Raw genomic sequence first — 20,805 nt, 5'->3', positions numbered from 1 at the left:
GGGTTGCCATTTCCTTCTCCAATGCACGAAAGTGAAAAGGGAAAGTGAAGTCGCTCAGTCGTGTCCGACCCTTAGCGACCCCATGGACTGCAGCCTCCCAGGCTCCTCCATCCATTGGAGTTTCCAGGCAAGAGTACTGGAGTGGGGTGCCACTGCCTTCTCCTGGAAGCCCACAGATTGGGTTATTATCCTCTTGGAATTGCTCCCGCCCCTCCCAGACCTCAGGATTTTGCTGGTTGTTAGGGTCTAAAGAGAGAATTCCTGAAAATCTGAGCTCCTAAGGAAATGAGGTTCTGGATGCTGCTCTGTGCCCCCTCTTCTAGTCCTAGTCCTTGCAAAGATTACAAAGTCTGGGCAGACAATTTGTCTTACTCTTTCTTGGAACTCTTGTGACACCCAGCACATTACTTGGCACTTGATGAGTTTACTAGATATGGATGATGCCGAGAAGGGGAGTCTGGGAGGATTCAGTTCATTCCTGTGACTTTGCTTTTTGGCTCTGGCTACTAGGTCAAGAAAAGCTTCCGAAATGGCTCAATGGTAGAGAATCTGCCTGCCAGTGATCCTTGGGTGGGAATGATCCTGCGGAGAAGGGAATGGCAACCCACTGCAGTATTCTTGCCTGAACATCCCCATGGACAGAGGACCTGGTGGGCTGCAGTCCATGGAATTGCAAACAGTTGAACACAACTGAGCACACACGCACTCAATCAAGAAAGACCACTTTCCCTTTTCTCTCTGTAGGCAGAGCCGATTTGCCCTTGAGGCTCACAGTTAGCCTAATCCCCTTGTCCTTTCATACGGAAGGTTCCTCTTTCCTGTTTCTGCCACCCTCAGTTATTAGGTAACCTGTGGCTAGGTATATTTAATCCCAAACTCTATGGACTTCTGCTGTGAGTGACCAAGATAAACAAGGTAACTCAAATGCATTGATTTTTTTTTCCTTGGTTCATATTGAGGTTAATAATTTCAGTGGTTGTGAAATGGGCAGCCAATCTCAGTGCTGAGGCAAGGGCTTGACAGTTTAACAGACTTGTAACTTCTAGGCCTCACTGCTGTCAGCTGAAAAATGGGGATAATGCTTATGCGGTCAGCATTTCTTGAGCACGAGACATTGGAGATAGAACAGTAAACAAGACGGAGAAGGTCCTTGTCCCTCTAGACCAAAAGTTAACAAGGATACTGGAAAATTATGTGTGTGTAAAGCACACCTAGATGACAACCAGGCGCATAGTAGGTGTTCACTAATTGTTGACTCACTCATCTTAACTGATAATACATTCCCTCAACCCCCAACTCAGTTGTAGCTCAGTGTAAAGGGTGATGTACTCAGGAAGTTTTGAGGGAAATTCTACTTGTGAGCTGACTTACAGGGGTGTATATATGATGAGAGTTGGTCAGAGAAGGCCTTATGGAAGTCAGGGAGATGTGACTTTAGCTGGCACTTGAAAGGGTAAAATTTACACAAGTTGCTTAACCTCTGTACACCTTTCTTAAGGTATTGGGAACCATAGGGATACTGGCAGTTGTAGTTTTAAGGAATTAAAACTGTTCATAAATCAGAGGTTGCAGAGTGGCAGCCTGCAGCAGCTTGTAGCCTGCAGACACACCCCAGCTTTTAGTTATGAAGAGTTTGAATACACAAAAGATGACAGGATGGTGTAATGAGCCCCCAGGTACACGTCCAGGCCCAGCTACCATCAGCTGGTGGCCATTCCTTCCCCATCTGGTCTCCCTTCACAAATGATTTTAAAGAAGCTCCCAGATACTGTAACATTTCATTATTTAAATATTTCAGTGTGTATCTAAAAGACATTCTTTTTTGTAGAAAAACATAATATTCCATAAAAAATAAATAGTGGGAGTAAATGTTTATGTTTCTATTCATTTGCATTTCAAGTCTCATTTTTTTATTAGTTTTTTTTTTAAGTGTTTATTTATTTGACTGCACTGGATCTTAGTGGCCACGCGCAGCATCTTCGATCTTTAGTTGCAGCATGTGGGATCTCATTCCCTGACTGAGGGTTGAACACCGCGCCCCCTGCATAGGGAGCTTGGAGTCAGCTGCTGGACCACTGGGGAAGTCCCTCAAGTCTCTTTCAGTTTACAGGTTGTCCTGTACCTTGGGTGAGTGCCTAGTACTAATTTTTTTCTTCCCACTGGTGCTTCCTTTTACACCTGTATAAACTCAGTGTCTAAGGTATTTAATGTTGGCATGGCGGAAATAATTGTTTCCTTTTAAAAGTTAGTTTTAACTGAAATAGTTAAACATTTTTAAGCTGCCTGCTTTTGCATCAGCATGCTGCTGCTGCTGCTAAGTCACTTCAGTCGTGTCCGACTCTGTGTGACCCCACAGACGGCAGCCCACCAGGCTCCGAGGTCCCTGGGATCCTCCAGGCAAGAACACTGGAGTGGGTTGCCATTTCCTTCTCCAATGCACGAAAGTGAAAAGGGAAAGTGAAGTCGCTCAGTCGTGTCTGACTCTTCGTGATCCCATGGACTGCAGCCTCCCAGGCTCCTCCGTCCATGGGATTTTCCAGGCAAGAGTACTGGAGTGGGTTGCCATTGCTTTCTCCATAATAATGTCTAAAATATCTGGACCTCGTGGGTTTGTTGTTTTGTTTAAATAACCTTATTTCCCTGTCTCCCTTTTGGGGTTGGATGTTCTTAGGGTGCGGCCAAAACCACAGTGTGTTTCCTGTTTTCCTCTGCTAACCCCTCTCATAGTTTCTTCCATGTGTCCAGCTGACACCGGCTTTTCACGGCCAGCACGTGTAGGCTGTCAGCTGCCGTCTTGCAGATCAGGCTTGGTCAGTTATGTCTGTGCACTAACACAGTGCAGAAGCAAACTCAGTGAGACCCACGTTCCTATTCCCCCTTTTACAGATAGAGAAACTAAAGCCCAAATAGCTTGTTCTCTAGGTTACAGGGCAAGTAACTGGCTGCTCTTGCATCTGAATGACTCTGGAGCTCCTGCTCTTTCTGCTGCCCTGGGTTAGATTTGTCTCCTACCCTGTGCATGTTTTCTTAGGTAAGTTCCTTGCTAGAGCTGCAGGGTAGCCCTCAAGAGGGTGTAGTATCGCAAAATAGTCACCCTTTCCTGGGTTCTGTGACAGACTCCCCGTATTCCCCCCCATCTCCACCACTCCCCCCAGCCAGAGATTTAATCCTTTTAATCCAGATTTAATGTCATCTGATTTAATCTTTCAGCCCTTGGAGGAAGGTCCTGTTGTTATCTTTGCCTTTTTACTGATAAACTGAGGCCCAGTCTGTATCTTGCCCTAGGACATAGGTAAAGTAGCGAAGATAGGATTTGAACGTGTGACTGATTTCTTGAACAGCATTAGCATCCTGTTGCTTGCAGTCTTAAATGTAGGAGCAGAAACGAACATACATGCAGGCAGTACTTACTAGTGCAGAGTACCACAGGGGAAGTACTGATGAGTGACTGACAACTGTTCAGATAGTTCAGGGTTAGAACAAGGACTGTGATTTGTTGAGGGCTTCCCTGATAGCTCAGTTGGTAAAGAATCCACCTGTAATGCAGGAGACCCCAGTTCAGTTCCTGGTTTCGGGAAGATCTGCTGGAGAAGGGATAGGTGACCCACTCCAGTATTCTTGGGCTTCCCTTGTGGCTCAGCTGGTAAAGAATCTGCTTGTAATGTGAGAGACCTGGGTTCAATCCCTGGATTGGGAAGATACCCTGGAGAAGGGAAAGGCTACCCACTCCAGTGTTCTGGCCTGGACAATTCCATGGACTGTATAGTCCATGGGGTCGCAAAGAGTCGGACATGACTGAGCCACTTTCACTTATGATTTGTTGAGAATCTTCTATTCTTCCTCCTAACCTCCCAGTGAAGAATGTTCCATTCTTTCTCCTACCTACCCACTGATACACCCAATTTATAGATGAAGAAATAGTCTCAAAGAATCACTAACCTGAGGTTACATGGTCAGTTAAAAGGTACAGCTGAAATTCAAACGCAGGTTTCTGTGCTCTTAAATGACTTTAAGTATAATACACACAGAGAAAGGTGCAGACATCTTAAGAGGGCGGCTTGATGAATTTTCACATGTGAACACACTTGTGTAGCTTGTACCCATATCAAGAAACAGAACATTGCCAGCACTGTGAAGGCTTCTTGCACTCCCTTCCACACACACACACATACACACCTTCCCCAAGGACAGCCACTAAGGCTTTGGGGGTGGTGGTGGCATGTTTTGTTAGGTAAGTTCCTTGCTAGAGCTGCAGGGTAAAGAAGCCTATTTAGTGTCATGGATAAGAGCTAGGGCTTGACAGTCTTGAGACCAGTTACCAGATCTGCTGTTACTAACTTTGCAATTTGGGTCAACTTAGCCTCTGAATTTCATTTGTAAAACACAGATAAAACTAGTTACTACCTCCTGTATTTGTTATGTATTAATGTGGTTTAGTTGCTAAGTCATGTCTAAGTCTTTGCAACCCCATGGACGGTAGCCCGCCAGGCTCCTCTGTCCATGGGATTTCCCAGGCAAGAATACTGGAGTGGGGTGCCATTTCCTTCTCCAGTTACGTATTATACATACTGTAAAACAGTGCATGGGAAAATTGCTTGGCATCTTGCAAACACCGAGTTAGCTGATGATTCCTTCTCAGAGGAAGAAAGGACAGTTGGGGAGGTTTTTGGTGGGGGAGAGATGCTCAGAAGTTGACTCTAGAAGGGAGAGGGTAGAACTTGGACCAGTAAGGGGAAGGGAGAGGGTATTCCTGCATAGAGAGGAGCTTGAGCTGAGGTCCTTGGAGAGGCTTATGTATTTGGAAATCAAACATAGAGCAGCTGTCAGCAGTGGTGCAGGGCATCCAGGTAGGGGGCTTGTGGGGACAAATTTGAGTAGCTTGGGAGGTAAAGGAAGTTGGTTGGGGAGGGCATGGAGCACACTACTATAGCTATTAGAACTTCTCCCTCGTTGCCCTAGGGGAACGTTGAGGCTTCTGAATGTGTGTGTGGTTTGCGGGGTGGTAGCGCGTCCAACAGTATTTTAGATGATTGCAACTGTATGTGCAGAGGCACTGGAGGTGAAAGTGGGAAAGACTGCACGGATGACGATTGTGAGGTGAGAAAACAAGTGTGTGTGCTCAGTCACTCAGGCCGACTCCTTGCAACACTGTGGAGTGTAGCCCACCAGACTGCTCTGTCCATGGAATTTTCCAGGCAGGAGTACTGGAGGAGTTGCCATTTCCTCCTCCATGGGATCTTCCCAACGCAGGGATCAAACCCGTGTCTCTTACGTCTCCTGCATTAGCAGGTGGATTCTTTACCACTGAGCCACCTGGGAAGCCCCCTAGAAGACAAGTGATCTTGATTAAATCAAATCTTGACTATCTTGACTATCAGTTTCCCTTTATTTCCCTAGTTGTCGGGCACTGTGCTGAATTATTTTGTGGATATATAATCTTATCAAGTCCCCATAACAGGTCTGAAAGTCGCTCAATCATACACTTTAAAGAGGGGCCAGACTTTGTATTTTTAGCACGTGCCCTAGATGATTGTGGTAACACACTGAAGTTGGAGAGTGGGGACGGGGGAGCCTGGTGGGCTGCCGTCTATGGGGTCGCACAGAGTCGGACACGACTGAAGCGACTTAGCAGCAGCAGCAGCCCCACCGTGCAGCCTCCCATCCTAACAGTTTGAGCCTTTCTGACCTACACCTTCCCCAATCACAGGTTTCTCACACAGGTGGGGTGCCTATTTCTTGGGCTCAAAAGTGGCCCTTGGCTAGTGAGACATGTGGCTCAGGGCCTCAGCCACAGCAGAATATGGCCCAGGGGTCAGCAGCATAGCCAGTCCTGTGGCGTGTTTAAAATCGGATGCTCAGGCCCCACCCTACTAAATTAGAATCTGTATTTTAGCAGCACCCTTAGGTGGTTTGGAGTAGAAAAAGCATTGCTTTAAAGTATAAGCGTGAAGTCAGGGGAATATAATACAGCCATTTCATTAGGGTTCTTCTATAGTTTGCAATTAAAGAATAGTGTAAGAAATGAAGACCATGAAGGAGGCCTTCTAATTACTGAATGCCTACAGTGTCTGGGGCTTCCCAGGTGGCGCACTGGTAAAGAATCCGCCTGGGGGTCGCATAGAGTCAGACACAACTGAATGAGTGCACACACATGCACAGAGTGTGTCTGATGTTTTGGGTACTTTATTTCATTTTATCCTCACAACAGCCCTGTGAAGTAGACATCATCCCCCATTTAACTGGTGAGGAAACAGATTCTGAGACGTTAAGTAACTAGCCAAAGGTCATCCAGCTTTTGGGGGCCGCCAGGTTCATATGCAGATCTGTCTGACTCCTCGGTTCATGCTCTTTGCAGCCCACCACAATGATTCCTGTGCAGCCAGCAAAAAATGAAGGAGTTAGTCTTCCTCCGTGCCACCCTTTCCCTCTGAGAGTGTTGTTCCACAGAGCTGCAGAGTCCAGTCGCCTGGAACAGCACAAAAGTGTCCTGTGGTTTGGGGTGATAAAAATAGGATGGTTAGGTTCTGTGCTGACAGCGCTTCGCTGGTGTTTTGGTTAGTCTGTCCCTTGGAAGAGGCATGACCTCCAAGTTTTCCACCCAAGTTAATTTCAACAACCAAGAAGAAAGATCGCCAGAAAAGCACAGCCTTCTGGTTTTGTGGCCGCTGTGCCAGCCCAAAGGACCAGAGACTTTCCATTGCCAGAGGGGCCTGACTTTCATTGCTTTTCTAAAGTGCTGTTTTTAACACCTCACCTGGATTCTGTTTTGCTCAGAAATCAGTTCTTTGCTTGAGCCGAATCAGTCCGTGACTCACAAATCAGCACTTGTTGCACTGAACCCTGTCTATTTGGCTTTTATCATGTGCATCTGAGAAAACTCCCAACCAACTAGTTTGAACAAGGTCCCCACCCTACTTATTTTCTATAACAGTTGAACCAGAAAGGTAAGTGTTAGGCTTTTGAACTGATTCTATTCCTTTTGAATTCTACATTCTTTTTTGCCTCTGCGAAACCAACGTAGAACTGTCCAGGGTCTCTTCCTCTTTGGTATTCATTCAGTTGTGTAGTCTACTGAACTGTGAGCTCATACAGGACAGAGTCTGTGTCTCCTATTCATCTGTTTCGCTGGCTCCCAGCGAGGTTCTAGGAAGAGGCGTATGAGTGAACATGGAATTAAGGCAAGGGTCACAGTAACAGTTGATGCTTCCTGAACGCTTACAGTGATCCTTCATAATCTCTCATCAATCCAGTGATACAGGAGATGATAGTACCATCTCCATTTTACCTAGAGGAATTTAAAATTTACAGAAGTGATACAGTTTTTCTCAAGTCACATATCCAGGCTTGGTGGACCTGGTGTCTGAAACCCAGGCAGTTTGACTCTGCAGCCCAATGCTGTTAACCAAAAGGCTGTCCTGCCTACTAGAACTACCAAGAGCTTACTTTGCCAGGTGCTGTGCTGTTCTAAGTCGCTTCAGTCGTGTCTGACTCCACAATCCTATGGAATGTAGTCTGCCAGGGTCCTCTGCCCATGGGATTCTCCAGGCAAAAATACTGGAGTGGGTTGCCGTTTCCTCTTCAGGGGATCTTCCCGACCCAGGGATCAAACTCACATCTCTTATGTCTCCTGCACTCCTTTACCACAGCACCACTTGGGAAGCCCCACTGCTTGTCAGGTGGTCTTCATACATAGCTCATCTGATGCTCACTGCTACCTTTTGAGATGGAGCCTTTGTACTTTCATTTTATTTTATTTTTTATTATTTTTTTTGTACTTTCATTTTAAACAGATTAGAAAACTGTGCCTCTTGAGAGGTTAAGTGATTTGGCGCAGGTAATGCAGCTACCTGGTGACAGGGAAGGGGAAGGCCGAGTCTGCCCGGGGGAGACTTCTGCATCCGGCCCCAGCCGCCTCCCACACTAGTGACCACAGTACTTGACATCCACACATCCATTCCTTTGGCAAATACTCATTCAGCATGTTACATGCCAGGCATTGTGCCAAGTGCTTTATATACGTGAACTCATTTAAACTTCAGAGCAACTGTCTGTTTCTATTCCCATTCATAATGGGGAAGCTGAGGCTTAAGTGTCACTAGTGTGTCTAGTGAAAGCAGCGATAATAGCTGCTATTTATGACAATTTCCTGTGCTAGGTGCACTGTTGCAAGTCCTTCCATGTATTATCTCATGTGATTCTTCCTGCAACCCTATAATCATGGGTTAGAATATAACATAAGGTAGTTTTATCCCTGTTACAGGTAAGGAAATTGGCATTTCTGCACACACCCAGAAAGTGGCAGAGTCAGCTTCACACCCCGGCAGTCAAACTCCAAGGCCTGCACTGTTAACCGTATCCCGTGTTTTGTCCTGCCCTCCACAGGCACCCAAATTGGCTAAAAACTTCTGTGTCTGCCATTTGGCTACCGGAGACATGCTGAGGGCCATGGTGGCTTCCGGCTCAGAGCTGGGAAAGAAGCTGAAGGCGACTATGGATGCCGGGAAGCTGGTAGGTTTGGTGGGACCAATGAATGTTGATCTTCCTCAGTCCAGGTCTGCCCCGCCAGGGTGACCACCAGCCACATGCAGCTATTGAAATTCATTTTAATTTAAAATTAACTTTCTCAGCTTCACTTGCCACATTTCAGGGTTTTGCTATCCAACACAGATATAGAACTTTTTAATATATATAATTGTATTTCTGTATTTTCGGGTGTGCTGCATCGTCATTGCTGCACAGGCTTTCCTCTAGTTGTGGCGAGTGGGAGCTACTCTCGTTGCGGTGTGCAGGCTCCTTGTTGCGGTGGCTTCTCTTGTGGTTGAGTATGAGCTCCACAGTACTTGCGGCATGTGGGCTCAGTAGTTGTGGCTCCTGGGCTCTAGAGCACAGGCTCAGTAGTTGTGGCACATGGGCTTAGTTGACCTGCAGCACGTGGGATCCTCCCGGATCAGGGATCGAACCTGTCTTCTACATTGTCAGGCAGATTCGTTCAGGCAGATCACTGAGCCACCAGGGAAGCCCTGAGATAGAACATTTTAATCATTGTAGAAAGTTCTGTCAGACAGCCCTGTGCTGTGGGGTGTTTTAACAAACTGGAAGATTATATGAACTTTTACATTAGCAAGTCTGCTTGGTTCATTCTGAATTTATGGCACTGATTTTATTCACAGTATTCTTGAAGTTCCTTTATGCTGGCGTATTTTGTAATACAACCCTAGTTTTTAGAGCCAGAAACAAAATTGACATCCCTAGACCAGAACTCAAGGGTCCTTCAAGAGAGGACTCAAGAAGGCACAGGGTGCTTTTACTTACTTTTGTGACTCTCTTCTGTGTCTCTTAACAGAGGGGTTGCTTGGCAGTTAACAAAAGTATCCTTCTTATTTGGAGAATATAATAGCATTTTCTCTTGTTTTTAGTCCAGTTGATCTGATAGGAGAAGTACAATTTGTTATCCACTAGATCGTTTTGGTTAGTGTGTGTGCTAAGTTGCTTCAGCAGTATCTGACTCTGTGCGACCATATGGACTGTAGCCTGCCAGACTCCTCTGTCCATGGAGTTCTCCAGGCAAGAATACTGGAATCAATTGCCATCCCCTCCTCCAGGGAATCTTCGCATCCCCGGGATCGAACCCCCATCTCTTATGTCTCCTGCATTGGCAGGCGGATTCTTTACCACCAGCACCACCTAGGTGCCAGAGCTTAATTGTAACTGAGTTTTTCTGGGATTTGGTCTTGGGAAGAATCGTTTTGTGCTTGGGCCTCTGGTCTTCATATCTTAGTATGTTGGTTAGGGCAGGTGCTGGGCTGAGTTAACCTCCTGTAAGGCTTTGAGATTGTGGATCTGGGCTAGCTCTGCTGACGCGCCCACTGCCCCTTTACTTCTGGCCTGCCCTTCATGTGAGTGAGGCTGTCAGTCACTCCTGAGAGCTGGGTATTTTGGACTTTGGACCTTGATAGAAGATCCTGTACTGAGAACAAAATGGGATGTGGCAATGAGATTACTTATCTCCAGCCTTCACTTAGTCGTAGAGCTTATACTTTGTCCCCAAGTTCACAGCTGGTCCCAGGAGATAAGAGCGTTAGCTACCAAAATGGGCAGCCTTCACTTTAACACTGGCAGGGAGCTTTTCTTCCAGTGATAACCCAGGATAACCAGTTTTTGAAAGCCAAAGAGGGTCCTCACTAGAGTTTTCAGAGAGGCTTAGAGGCCGTTGGGCTGGCTCCTTGGTTCTGACCCAGTCTTGTCAGGTCAGTAAACTTCTCTGTTGCTTCCTGTCCAAGGTGGCCTGGGTCCCTTTACTGTTAGCCTAATCAAAATTGTGAAACAGGTTAAGTTGGTGCCTTTTGACATTTTGGTCAACGCTCATTCTCTCCTGGAGCCTCCCTCAGGTGGTCTCTCAGCCGTGTACCCTCACTTTCTTGTGTCTGGAGGACTGCTAATTGCCGAGAAGCTGTTATTTGATGGTTAGGACTCTGACTAATAGCCAGAGAGGCCTTCGGGACCTAAGACTTGGAGGTCTCTAGATGGGGTGACAGGCCCTGGAATCCTCTTTCCTCTCCCTGATTACTGGGACACAGGAGAGTCTCAAGGGAAGAGAATGTGTGTGTGGCAAGCACAGAAATAATCATGAAACTGAATCTTCCAAAGGGAGCCACTCCATAGTTGCTCTGATTTTTGCTTCTTTGGGGTCAAGAACCTGTTTAGTAATCAGGCTATACAGACACAGACTTAAATAACCCTGGAGTTGGGCTATTGCCACCTAGTTAATGGATATAACCCCAACAACTGTTTTGTTCTTGACTTCCAGGTGAGTGATGAAATGGTCTTGGAGCTCATTGAAAAGAATTTGGAGACCCCTCCATGCAAAAATGGTTTTCTTCTGGATGGCTTCCCTCGGACCGTGAGGCAGGCAGAAATGGTGAGTGACTTGGTTTTGTAACACCAAGCCAGGAAAGCAAATCCTGGTCCTTTATCTCTTTATTCCTTTGGGAAATGGGTCTTATCAAGCTCTGGTAGCTTAGGTGGGCCACATGCTCTTTTTACAGCTTGATGACCTCATGGAGAAGAGGAAAGAGAAGCTTGATTCTGTGATTGAATTCAGCATCCCAGACTCTCTGCTCATCCGGAGAATCACAGGAAGGTATTTGTCTCCTGAAGGTCCCTTCTTTTCATGCTTCATCAGAGCTTTGGCAGACCACAGGAACTGCTCTGGCCTAATCCCAGCCATGAAGCTTAGTGCCGTTTCCAGGGGGATTGATCTTATTTGGTGACATGGGATGGGGATGTGGAAAGAAGAGCAAGGGATCCAAAGTCCAGCAGCAGCTCAGTCCTGTCACCTTTTAACTCTGACCCTAGGCAAGTTTCTTAACCTCTCTAAGGCTGTATCCTTATGTTGCATGGGGGTAATAGTACCTGCTTCAAGGAACGGTTGTGCATGATAGATAGCGTGTTGTGCATAGTTCAGAACCTTGCTGACATGGGTGCTTAAGAAATACTAAATTCCTTACATGTGTATCTCCATTTCAGTGCTTTTTAAGTTTGATTTCAGTTGGAGTTGCCATACCTTGCTGTAGGCTTTTTATTTCTTATAAAAATAGTAGGACAATCTTCACAGAGTTTAGAAAATTGAAGAAATTTTGTTCACGGTACAGCCAGCTTAGCAAAAAACACTAATTTATTTGTGTGTTTTGTTTTAAAGTGCTGACTTCTCTATAGGGGTTAACATTGAACACAGAAACGCTTCAGCTTCTAACGAGTGGCTCTTAAAGAGTGCGAGTGGCTCTTAAAGAGTGCCGTTGCTCCAGGCTACAGTTTACTTAACCCTTTCACCGACACTCTACATCTGCTTTGTGCTGCCTTCCAGAGATATGCGGGAAGCTTCCAACTACTAATAGACCCTCCCATTCTTATCTTTATTATAGACCATATCTTATTTTTATCCCTTAGTCATTTTATTTATTTTTTTAAAAATTCATCTGTCTATTACTGTACCAATAGTACACTTTATTTTTAAACCTGGGTTGTTTTTTTTTTTTTTTTTTTTTAATGTGGACCATTTTTAAAGTCTTTTATTGAATTTGTTACAATATTGTTTCTGTTTTATATTTTGGTTTTTGGCCACAAGGCATGTGGAATCTTAGCTCCCCTGCCAGGGATGGAAACCAAGCCCCCTCTTTGGAAGGCAAAGTCTTAACCACTGGACCGCCAGGGAAGTCCCCCTTTAGTCATTTTAATGGAATCTCAGGAAGGTGGTCAGCTTTCCATCTTGAACCAGCCTCCTGTGACCATTATTCTTCATTGCTGCATGTTGTTTCACAGTAGATGAACCATCATTTACTTCATTATTCCCTAGTTGTTGTATATTTGTGTTTCTACTAGTTGTCTACTGGCAAACTGATGCTCTGACCATTGTAGTACATGTAAGTTAGTAATTAAGGGGGACATGATTTTTTTTATTATAAATGTACTACTTTGATTTCCTAATGAGGTTGAGCATTTTCCCCCGTGTGTCTGCAGTTCGTGTCTTTAAGGAGAGCCTCAGGCAGCAGAACAAGTGTTAGATGTGTTCTGGAAGGTGGTGTTGGATACAGGGGAATGCACCTTGTATTAATTTCCTTTTCAAATGTCCAGGTTTCATATTTCCAGCTATTGCATAGGCTCCTTCAGTGCAGATTTTTTGTTTCTTTGCACTGGCACAGAGTAGGCAAAGTTGATACAGTCCAAGAAGCAGTAGGGTTGTTAGGAAGGGACATCACCAGGGCTGGGGTCCCAGACATTGCAAAGTAAATGTTAACAGAACTAGATGACACAAGGGACCTTTGATCTGATTGGCCCAGCTTCCTAAGTGCCTGCTTTGTGCACAGCACAGCTCTGGGAGCAAGGGACCAAGAGAGGATATACCAGTGCCCATCTCTGACCTCAGAGTGTCCACAAACCCTACATGAAACATGGGCTGTTTAGTGCAATAGGAGTCCAGTAAGAGAGCCTGTGGGCAGAGAGGGAAGGTTGGCTAGGAGAGAGGCATAAAGTGAGACTTGACCTTCCTGGGTAGAGAGGATTTTATTGACGTTTTCCCAGAAGGAAGTAGAGGCAAGAATGTCCAGAGCTGGAGAAATGGCCTAGGAGGCTGGATGGTAGAATGAGAGAGGTTGGGAAGCTGCAAGGTCTGCCAAGGAGCAGAGAGGGTAGACCTGCCTGAGTCAGGAGTCATGGGATGTTCTTAAGCCACTAGGTGCTGTGGCCGATACAGCATTGTAATAATATTGGCTTGGTCCTGGGATACAGGCTCAGTTGAGGGAAAGAAGAAACAGACAAGGACCCCACCAAGGAGCCTCGTGTGATCCACCTGTGGAGTGACGAGGCTGAAGTTGGCTGGTGGGGAACCGAGAGATTCTGAAAACAAACTACACAATTGTAGAGGGCGAAAGAGGGAAGGCTCAGTCTCTCGGTTTGGAAGTGAGTGCTCTCCTCACAGAGGAGGAAACAGAACAGGTCAGACTGTGTGAAAGTGCTTTTCCAAGTCCATTTGTACGTATGTCAGTGGCAGAACAGGCACCAAAAGCCTGCTTTCTGCCTCATCGTCCACTGTGCTGATGGTTGCCAGAAAGAGAGTCAGGAACTAACCAGTTTAATATGGATCTTATCTGACACGATAAGATTGAATTGGCTCAGGCCTCACTTCTAATAATTTTATGGGTGATTATTTTATTCCTTGCCATAAGTATGGCTGGTGGGTTTTGTTTAACCTGTTCAGTGTTGGCTCTCTGGTTTCATTGATTTCTTATGTCTTGTCCCATTGCCATTCTGTGGATGAGAACGCAGGTGTCTGAAGTATCTCAGCCAAGGCAGCAGTGGCTGTAGCATCCCAGCCTGGTCCCCCCACATCTTCACCTCCAGGCCAGGCTCAGTGGGTCTAAGAGCTGTTTTGGTACTTTGGTCCTTGAGACCAGTCCCATTTTAAGAACTTGGAGATTGATTTCTTTTCCCTTCTAAAAAATGAGTCTTGCATTCTTCTTAAAATGATATTTGAGGGTGGAGAAGGAGCAGTGTATTTATATGTAACTGGAGGGCTGAGGGAATCTGAGAGTGAGCGAGAGCTGATGTAGAGACATGGAGAGGAGAGAGTTGTGTTTGTTGCTGCCTGGCTGCTATATGCCCTGTGCTATTCAGAAGGTGATGAAACATGGTCCAGGGACTTCCCTGGTGGTCCAGTGGTTAAGACTTCATGCTTGGGGGCATGGGTTCAGATCCCGGTTGAGGAACTAAGATCCCACATCCTTCGAGGTTCAGCCAGAAAAAAAAAAAAAAAACATGGTCCCCATCTCATGCCCCCAGCCCTTCCCAAAGAGAAAGCTGTAGTCGAGCCCCAGCTCCTGCTCTTCCTCTCTCTGGGTCTCCCAGTGGGCATCATTTCCAGTGAATGCACCAGAGGAACCCCTCCAGCAACTCAAAGAAAGGCTCAACCTTGGGCTGTGTGATTGCAGTCACTTGTCCCCTGACCACCTTATTCTATAAATGGACCCCTTAGCCCCCCAAAATTATGCTGTCATGGAAACACAGTGCCACATTTTGCAAATTTGTGTGGCTTCAGAAGTCTGACTCAGACTTTCCCAACTAATGTGCTGAAATACTGACCCCCTCTGCCACCAGACCAAGCACGCTGAGTACTTTCTGTGCCTGCCAAGAGGTAGAAAATGTTGGGATGCTCTGGTCTAACAGACTTCATGAAGAGAGCAGCCATCGGTTAAATAAGCAGATCTTGGTTGGCATAGAATTGGGAGACCACGGGAATTTGAGAGGGCCCCAGCCGCGGAGCAGCATTTGGCCTGCCTCCTTCCCTTCTTAGGTTTCGGGGCTCCTGTGGTGTGGCCACTGCCAGTCAGGGGCGTGGGCTTATTGCTTAAGGGGACATGGCAGAGATGCAGCTGCCAGCTACATATCCCGTGCCAGATAGAAGCTGCTTCTTGAGCTCTTTGTTCTGTGACTTAATGTGTCAGTTTTCTTGACACCTTGAGCATTGCCCTCTGATGGCTGGGCTGTCTGTGTCTCTGTGGTCAGAGGTATGCGGCGTTGTCTGGTGACATCTGCGTCCATAGCACGTGTTTTTTCCTATAGCGCCTTTCTTGTTTTTTACCCAAAGTAGGTTAGAAAATAAGGGTAGTCTCTCTGTCCTCTGTCCCCCATGGCACGTTGTCCAAGTCTCTGTTAAAGGATTACCACATCTACTGTAGTTACTTATTTATTTCCACATTTGTCTCCCTCTCTACATTAAGCACTCTTTGTGACCAGGGATCTTGACTCACTTCTCTGTAGCCCCTGGATTCAGCTCAAGACCTGAACTGGACTAGGCAGTTAGTCAGCACTTGTTGAACGAACAGGTGAATACATGGGTGGCTGTGTGAGACCTATGGGACACACAGCCCACAGGCTGTCATGCCAGCCTCCAGCCAGACAGACACTTATTTTAATGTTGGGTCAAAAGAGAAAAGATACTCGCTCTGGTATATGCCCAGTTACTTTCCTAAGCAAGGGATGCCTGTAACTGGTTTCTCTGCTGGATTAAAGTCGTTGCATCCAGCTTCTCTGTGCCTGTGGTCTTGGAGACCCCTGGAGTTCCAGCGGCCTGATTGACGTTCATTTGCTGTCTTGCAGACTGATTCACCCCCAGAGTGGCCGCTCCTACCACGAGGAGTTCAATCCCCCAAAGGAACCCATGAAAGATGATGTATGTAAATTGAGGACGGGAAACGTCCTTTTCTTTCTTTACTCTTTCTTTCTTCACTTTTTCTTCCTTTTGTTCTTCTCATCTTCCCTCTGTTCCTCCCACCATCATTAAACTATGCGAAGTATCACTGTCACGTAAATCACATGGACTGTGGCTCGTCTTTAGAGTGTCCCTCCAGGTGACTTACTGTTTGACCTTGAGGTAGCCACCAGTGCCAGCTACTTGATGGTGCCCAGTTTGTACCTGTTTTGTCCAGAGCAGCCCCTTCCTGGCATCATGGGAACCTCAGTGGTGACCTAATCAGGAGGAGAAGGCTGCTTGGAGGCCTGAATTAAAGCCAGGGTTGGGAGGACAGGACTGAAGAGAGGTTTGTTGACCAGCCCCACTTCAGAAGAATATCCTCTCTCTAATGACTCTACTGTGCCCTGCAGATTCCAGAAGGGCTTGGCCAGGTTAACACTGCCAAGTTCCTATGACAGTCTTCAGTTGTTTGCAGATGTAAAAGGGAGGGTCTCATACATAGTCACTGAAATATTTGCATAAATAGTTCATTTAGTCTGTTTTAGAACATGCAGGCCACAACAGAATGAATTTCCTGGACTTAACCTTATCAAATGAGACAAGTTCATCAGGTCACACAGGTTGCAAAGCCATCTGTCAGCTCTGTCGCATTTCAGATCTGCAATGTTATCACTCAGCACCCCCCCCCCCCCCACTTGCCACATTTAGAACGTTGATGGCCTGGTAAAAAACTGAAGCAGTTAAGATCGTAATTTCTACTGCAGCTCTGATTTTGATGTATTCTCCTGGTCTCAGGGGCCTCTCTTTCTTGTTTCTCACCCTCCAAGTGTTTGTCGTGGAAGCTGAACAGCCTGAGCACCAGCTATGAGATAAAGACATTGCCCATCGCCTCCCTCAGCCCTGTTCTCGCAGTTGCTATTTCAGGCTCCCCGATTTCTCTGGACCAGGTGGTCTGCTCCTGGGACCAGCTTGCTGGGAATAGTGAAGGTCTTCATAGTTCTCTATTGAAGGAGGTCTAGATTGTCTGTCTCTCCCTGTGATGGACTTTGGGATCAGACAGCATCTCAGATCTGCATCTGGCCTTGGATTAGGAGACCTTGCTGAGTCCCAGCCTTTCATTGCCCTCTTCTTGTTCTCAGATCACTGGGGAACCGTTGATCCGCCGATCAGATGATAATAAGAAGGCCTTGAAAATCCGCCTGGAAGCCTACCACACTCAAACCACCCCGCTGGTGGAGTACTACAGTAAACGGGGGATCCACTCCGCCATCGATGCGTCCCAGACCCCTGACGTCGTGTTTGCAAGCATCCTAGCAGCATTCTCCAAAGCCACATGTAAAGACTTGGTTATGTTTATTTAATGTTGGGTCCAAAAAGGAACTTCTTTCTTCTTCCTTTCCCTGTTGAACGAGTGGGTGGGAATGGCAGAGTAGGCAGAGGGAAGCTTCCTCAGGCCAGCAAGAATATCATTTGATGTATTGATTAAAAAAGCACTTGCTTCATGTACCTTTGGTGTGTGCGCAAGTCTCATCTCATCTGTGTGTGTGTGTGGTGTGTATGTGCGTGCACGTGCACACACGTGTGTCAGTATAAGTATGTGTACACTCTTATACTTCTTAAATTGTAGGCGAGACTGTTTACTTCTTTAGCCGTACTCTTTATTTTCGACTTCCCTGGTGGCTCAGACGGTAAAGCATCTGTCTACAATGCAGGAGACCCGGGTTCGATCCCCGGGTTGGGAAGATCCCCTGGAGAAGGAAATGGCAATCCACTCTAGGACTGTTGCCTGGAAAATCCCATGGACAGAGGAGCCTGGTAGGCTACAATCCGTGGGGTTGCAAAGAGTCAGACACAACTGAGCGACTTCACTTCACTTCACTTTATTTTCAACCAAAATAAACTAACTCAAGTATCCGCCAGGCAGACAAGTTCCTGGGTATTTTTCCATCTCCAGCAGCTAATTAGAAGTCCTGGGTCACATGCAGTCAGGCAGGGCTACAGTTCCTGATGGCAGCCTGTTGGCCAGAAATTCCACTTGTTTTCTCACCCATAATGAAAAGTCAATGAGTCATTGTGGAAAGGGATCATTAATTTTTTCCCCCTAAACAGGAATGAAAAGGCACTTACTTTATAGATTCCAGAAATTACTGGGAGAGGGTATCACCATAGAAAGAGCCTGGCCAAGTTGAATTATTTTTGTGATCTGCCCCATGGTTCTATAAAGTAGGAATCATTCGGCACCTGTGTTGAATACTAAATTGATGCCAAAGAATTAAACCAGGTGAAAGGTCCTCTTGAATTCAGACTGTCTTCTGAACATCCAGGCTAGGCATCTGAGAGCAGCCAGTCCACTTCCCCAAAGACAGCAGGATAGATTTGTCTTTATTTTCAATGTTTGCTCTGTTTGCAAGTGTGAACAAAACGGTGATTTGAGGATCATTTGGGGATCATGTTGATTAGCATTTATTCAAGCCCAGTCTCTACAGGATATGAAGTCACATATATCCCTTTTGAACTCAGCCCTCTCCCTTCCATATCTAGTCCTTCACCCCTTATGTCATGACGGTGGTGGCCACAGTCTCCCCAAGAAAGGACCACCCCCAAAATAAGATCACCTATGGCCGTAACCAGCTTTTCTTCCTAACCTCGGCTCCCGGCTCTTAGGCATCTCCTGAGATCCACACTGTGCCTTTTGGTCTCTGGTTTGATCTGTGGCAAACGGAGGAATTAATAGACTGCTATGAGGGACCACAAAAACAGCAGGCTCTGGAAAAACCATTAAAAAGTCAGTGACAGGTCCAGTAAATAATGCCACCTGCCCAGGGTACTCTGCTGACTCAGTGCAGTGGCCTCGGAAGTGCCCAGCCCCCACCTGACCTGAGCTCTCCTGCTGTCTGTGAGACCACCAGAGGGCTTGTCCTCTGTCCGCCTGGAAACTGGCTGCGGTACGTGGCCACCTGTGTCCCTCTCTGTCTGCTTCAAGTGAGTGTCTGCTGGCTCTGCTCTGCCTTGTTTCCCTGGTTGGAGACTAACTCCACCCATTCTTAACGGAAACCCAGCCTGGCATGGGATGTTTCTGGGAAGCACATGATTTCTGAGAATGGACAAGGAAAGGGAGTGAAACCAAAACTGTCTGCTGTGTCTGCAGGGATCTGGGCTGCTTCTCTGGGTGAGGTGGCCTCATGAATCTTAGAGTTGACTCTCTTTTGACTGGGGACAGTTGCAGGCACTTGGCCTCAAAGTTGAGGTCCTTGAATGATTGCTGATAGCGTGTGCATGATCTGTGCTCAAATATTTGTCTGTGTGCATTCACACGTGCACACATATACATGTGATATTTGGGCTGCCAATGGGAAAGGGAAGGTCGTCGGGGGTGCATATGTCCTCTTGGGGGTGGGTAGAATTCAATTTTTGCTTTGCTTAATTCCAGAGCCTTAACCTCAGCAGGCATGAGAGCTTTCACCTGGCAGAGAAATGTCCAGTGTTTAATGCATTTGGTTACTGGGGTGTGCATGCCAACCTTCTCTGATGGTTACTTGGTTTTTAAAAATGCATTTTGTTTTCTCTTGTCTCCTCTTTATTTCAGCCTAGTAACAGAAGGCCAGGCGGGACTGCACCACTACTCATCACCCCACGGCATGATCCCTGCTCTTAGGTGCTGGGCAGAGGGAGGGGCGGTCAGGGTAAGGATGGGGACAGAGGAGCGGTGAGGGCCCAAGCGGGGGAGAGGAGCTGTGTTGCCATGAAGCAGTTTCATTTACGTGGAGTAGAACTCTTAAAAGCATAAGCAAAGGGGAAAATTAATTTTTTAAAACACTTGATTGGAGGGTATAAATAGAAACAAGGAGATGCAATATTATTTCTAAGGAATCATGCTTTCATTTACTTTGGACTGGTGACAACTGGACAGGTCTCAGTGCCCTGAGACCTCAGCTTTGATCAGAACCTCATGCCAGCCCAGGAATGCGGGAAATCACACTGTTGTCCTGTCTGACCCATAGCTTGGAACAGGGCAGGAGTTGATTACTAATCCTGGTTACCCATACCATGAAATCAGAACGTCATCTCCCCACGTGCAATAGACATGGAATGTGTTCCTGGGGGCGGCGTCTCAACAAATCCGGCTTACTGGAGTCATGGGGCAGGCTGGTGTCCCTCCCTTCCATACTCACCACTGATTTACCAGCCCACCTGCCCTCACGGGTGAGCCCTCGGCAGCCACCCAGCATACGCCACAGTCCTGCGCTCTTGCCTTCCTCCATCCACATCGTGTGAAAGGACTCTTTTTAATCAATGAGCAAGTGTCCTAAGCAACATTATCCAAAGACTGTCCTTTCCATCCTCAAATCCTATGACTGGGATCAGTCTACAACACTGTGATGTATTATTTTCAATGAGGTGCCTTTCTTAACTGTCCAAATGCTGCCTTGTTTGGCCCTTAAATAAAGTGTGTTAAAAGTTTGTATCCCCTGTTGTGGCATTTTTTAAGGAGCTGTGGGCTAGTAAAATGATGCTGAATTCTGGATCTGACTTAGAAGCCCTTTTCTGGGTCATTAGAAGTCATAAGAAGGCAGAAAGGTCCAAGAGTGTGTTCATAAGAAGAGTCTGCTCCCTCTTGGCCTTCAGCTCATCTGCAGGATTTTCTTGAGCCCAAGGACAAGGCAGCTTGGGCCAATGGAGACAGTGCTGTGCTTTGGGTTCAGGGATGTACAACAAATCCCAGCCAATCATTTACTCTGCTCCTGTTTCCTTGTGTGAGAAAGAGACTAGTGGTGGTCCAGTGGTTAAGACTCTTACCTGCCACTGCAGAAGACACTGGTTCGATCCCGGGTCTGGGAAGATCCCACATGCCGTGGGGCACCTGGACCCATGTACCACAGCTACTGAGCCTGTGCTCTGAAGCCTGCAAGGTGCAACTGTTGAGCCCACATGCAGCAACTGCTGAAGGCCACGTGCCCTAGAACCTGTGCTCCTTGACAAGAGAAGCCACCACAGTGAGAAGCTAGCGCAACACAACTAGAGAGTGGCCTGTGCTCTCCGCAACTGAAGAAAGCCTACGG

At 46.7% G+C, this 20,805-nt stretch overlaps 1 protein-coding gene and 1 non-coding gene across 3 annotated transcripts in view; both read left to right on the top strand.

Moving 5' to 3' along the window:
* AK2 (adenylate kinase 2) overlaps positions 1 to 20,210 on the top strand; it is a 20,913-nt gene extending 703 nt beyond the window's left edge. The window contains exons 2-7 of one of the 2 annotated variants that reach the window (XM_010836939.1): positions 8,383 to 8,508; positions 10,808 to 10,918; positions 11,046 to 11,140; positions 15,652 to 15,724; positions 16,885 to 17,080; positions 19,332 to 20,210. In XM_010836939.1, coding sequence (XP_010835241.1) covers positions 8,383 to 8,508; positions 10,808 to 10,918; positions 11,046 to 11,140; positions 15,652 to 15,724; positions 16,885 to 17,080; positions 19,332 to 19,336 — 606 coding nt within the window. In that variant the 3' untranslated portion in view covers positions 19,337 to 20,210. Of the gene's footprint in view, positions 1 to 8,382; positions 8,509 to 10,807; positions 10,919 to 11,045; positions 11,141 to 15,651; positions 15,725 to 16,884; positions 17,257 to 19,331 lie in introns of those variants that run through there. The other variant, XM_010836938.1, reaches the window with a different exon arrangement.
* Positions 17,416 to 17,487, top strand: TRNAC-ACA. The gene has a single exon. It is a non-coding gene; the product is annotated as a tRNA-Cys (tRNA).
* Positions 20,211 to 20,805: the final 595 nt, after the last annotated feature.

The sequence above is a fragment of the Bison bison genome, unplaced genomic scaffold (genome assembly GCF_000754665.1).
Source record: "Bison bison bison isolate TAMUID 2011002044 unplaced genomic scaffold, Bison_UMD1.0 scf7180017864068, whole genome shotgun sequence".
In the NCBI taxonomy this organism is placed as follows: domain Eukaryota; kingdom Metazoa; phylum Chordata; class Mammalia; order Artiodactyla; family Bovidae; genus Bison; species Bison bison.
The sequence above is the reverse complement of the archived record's forward strand: the minus strand, read 5'-3'. Positions and strand labels throughout refer to the sequence as shown.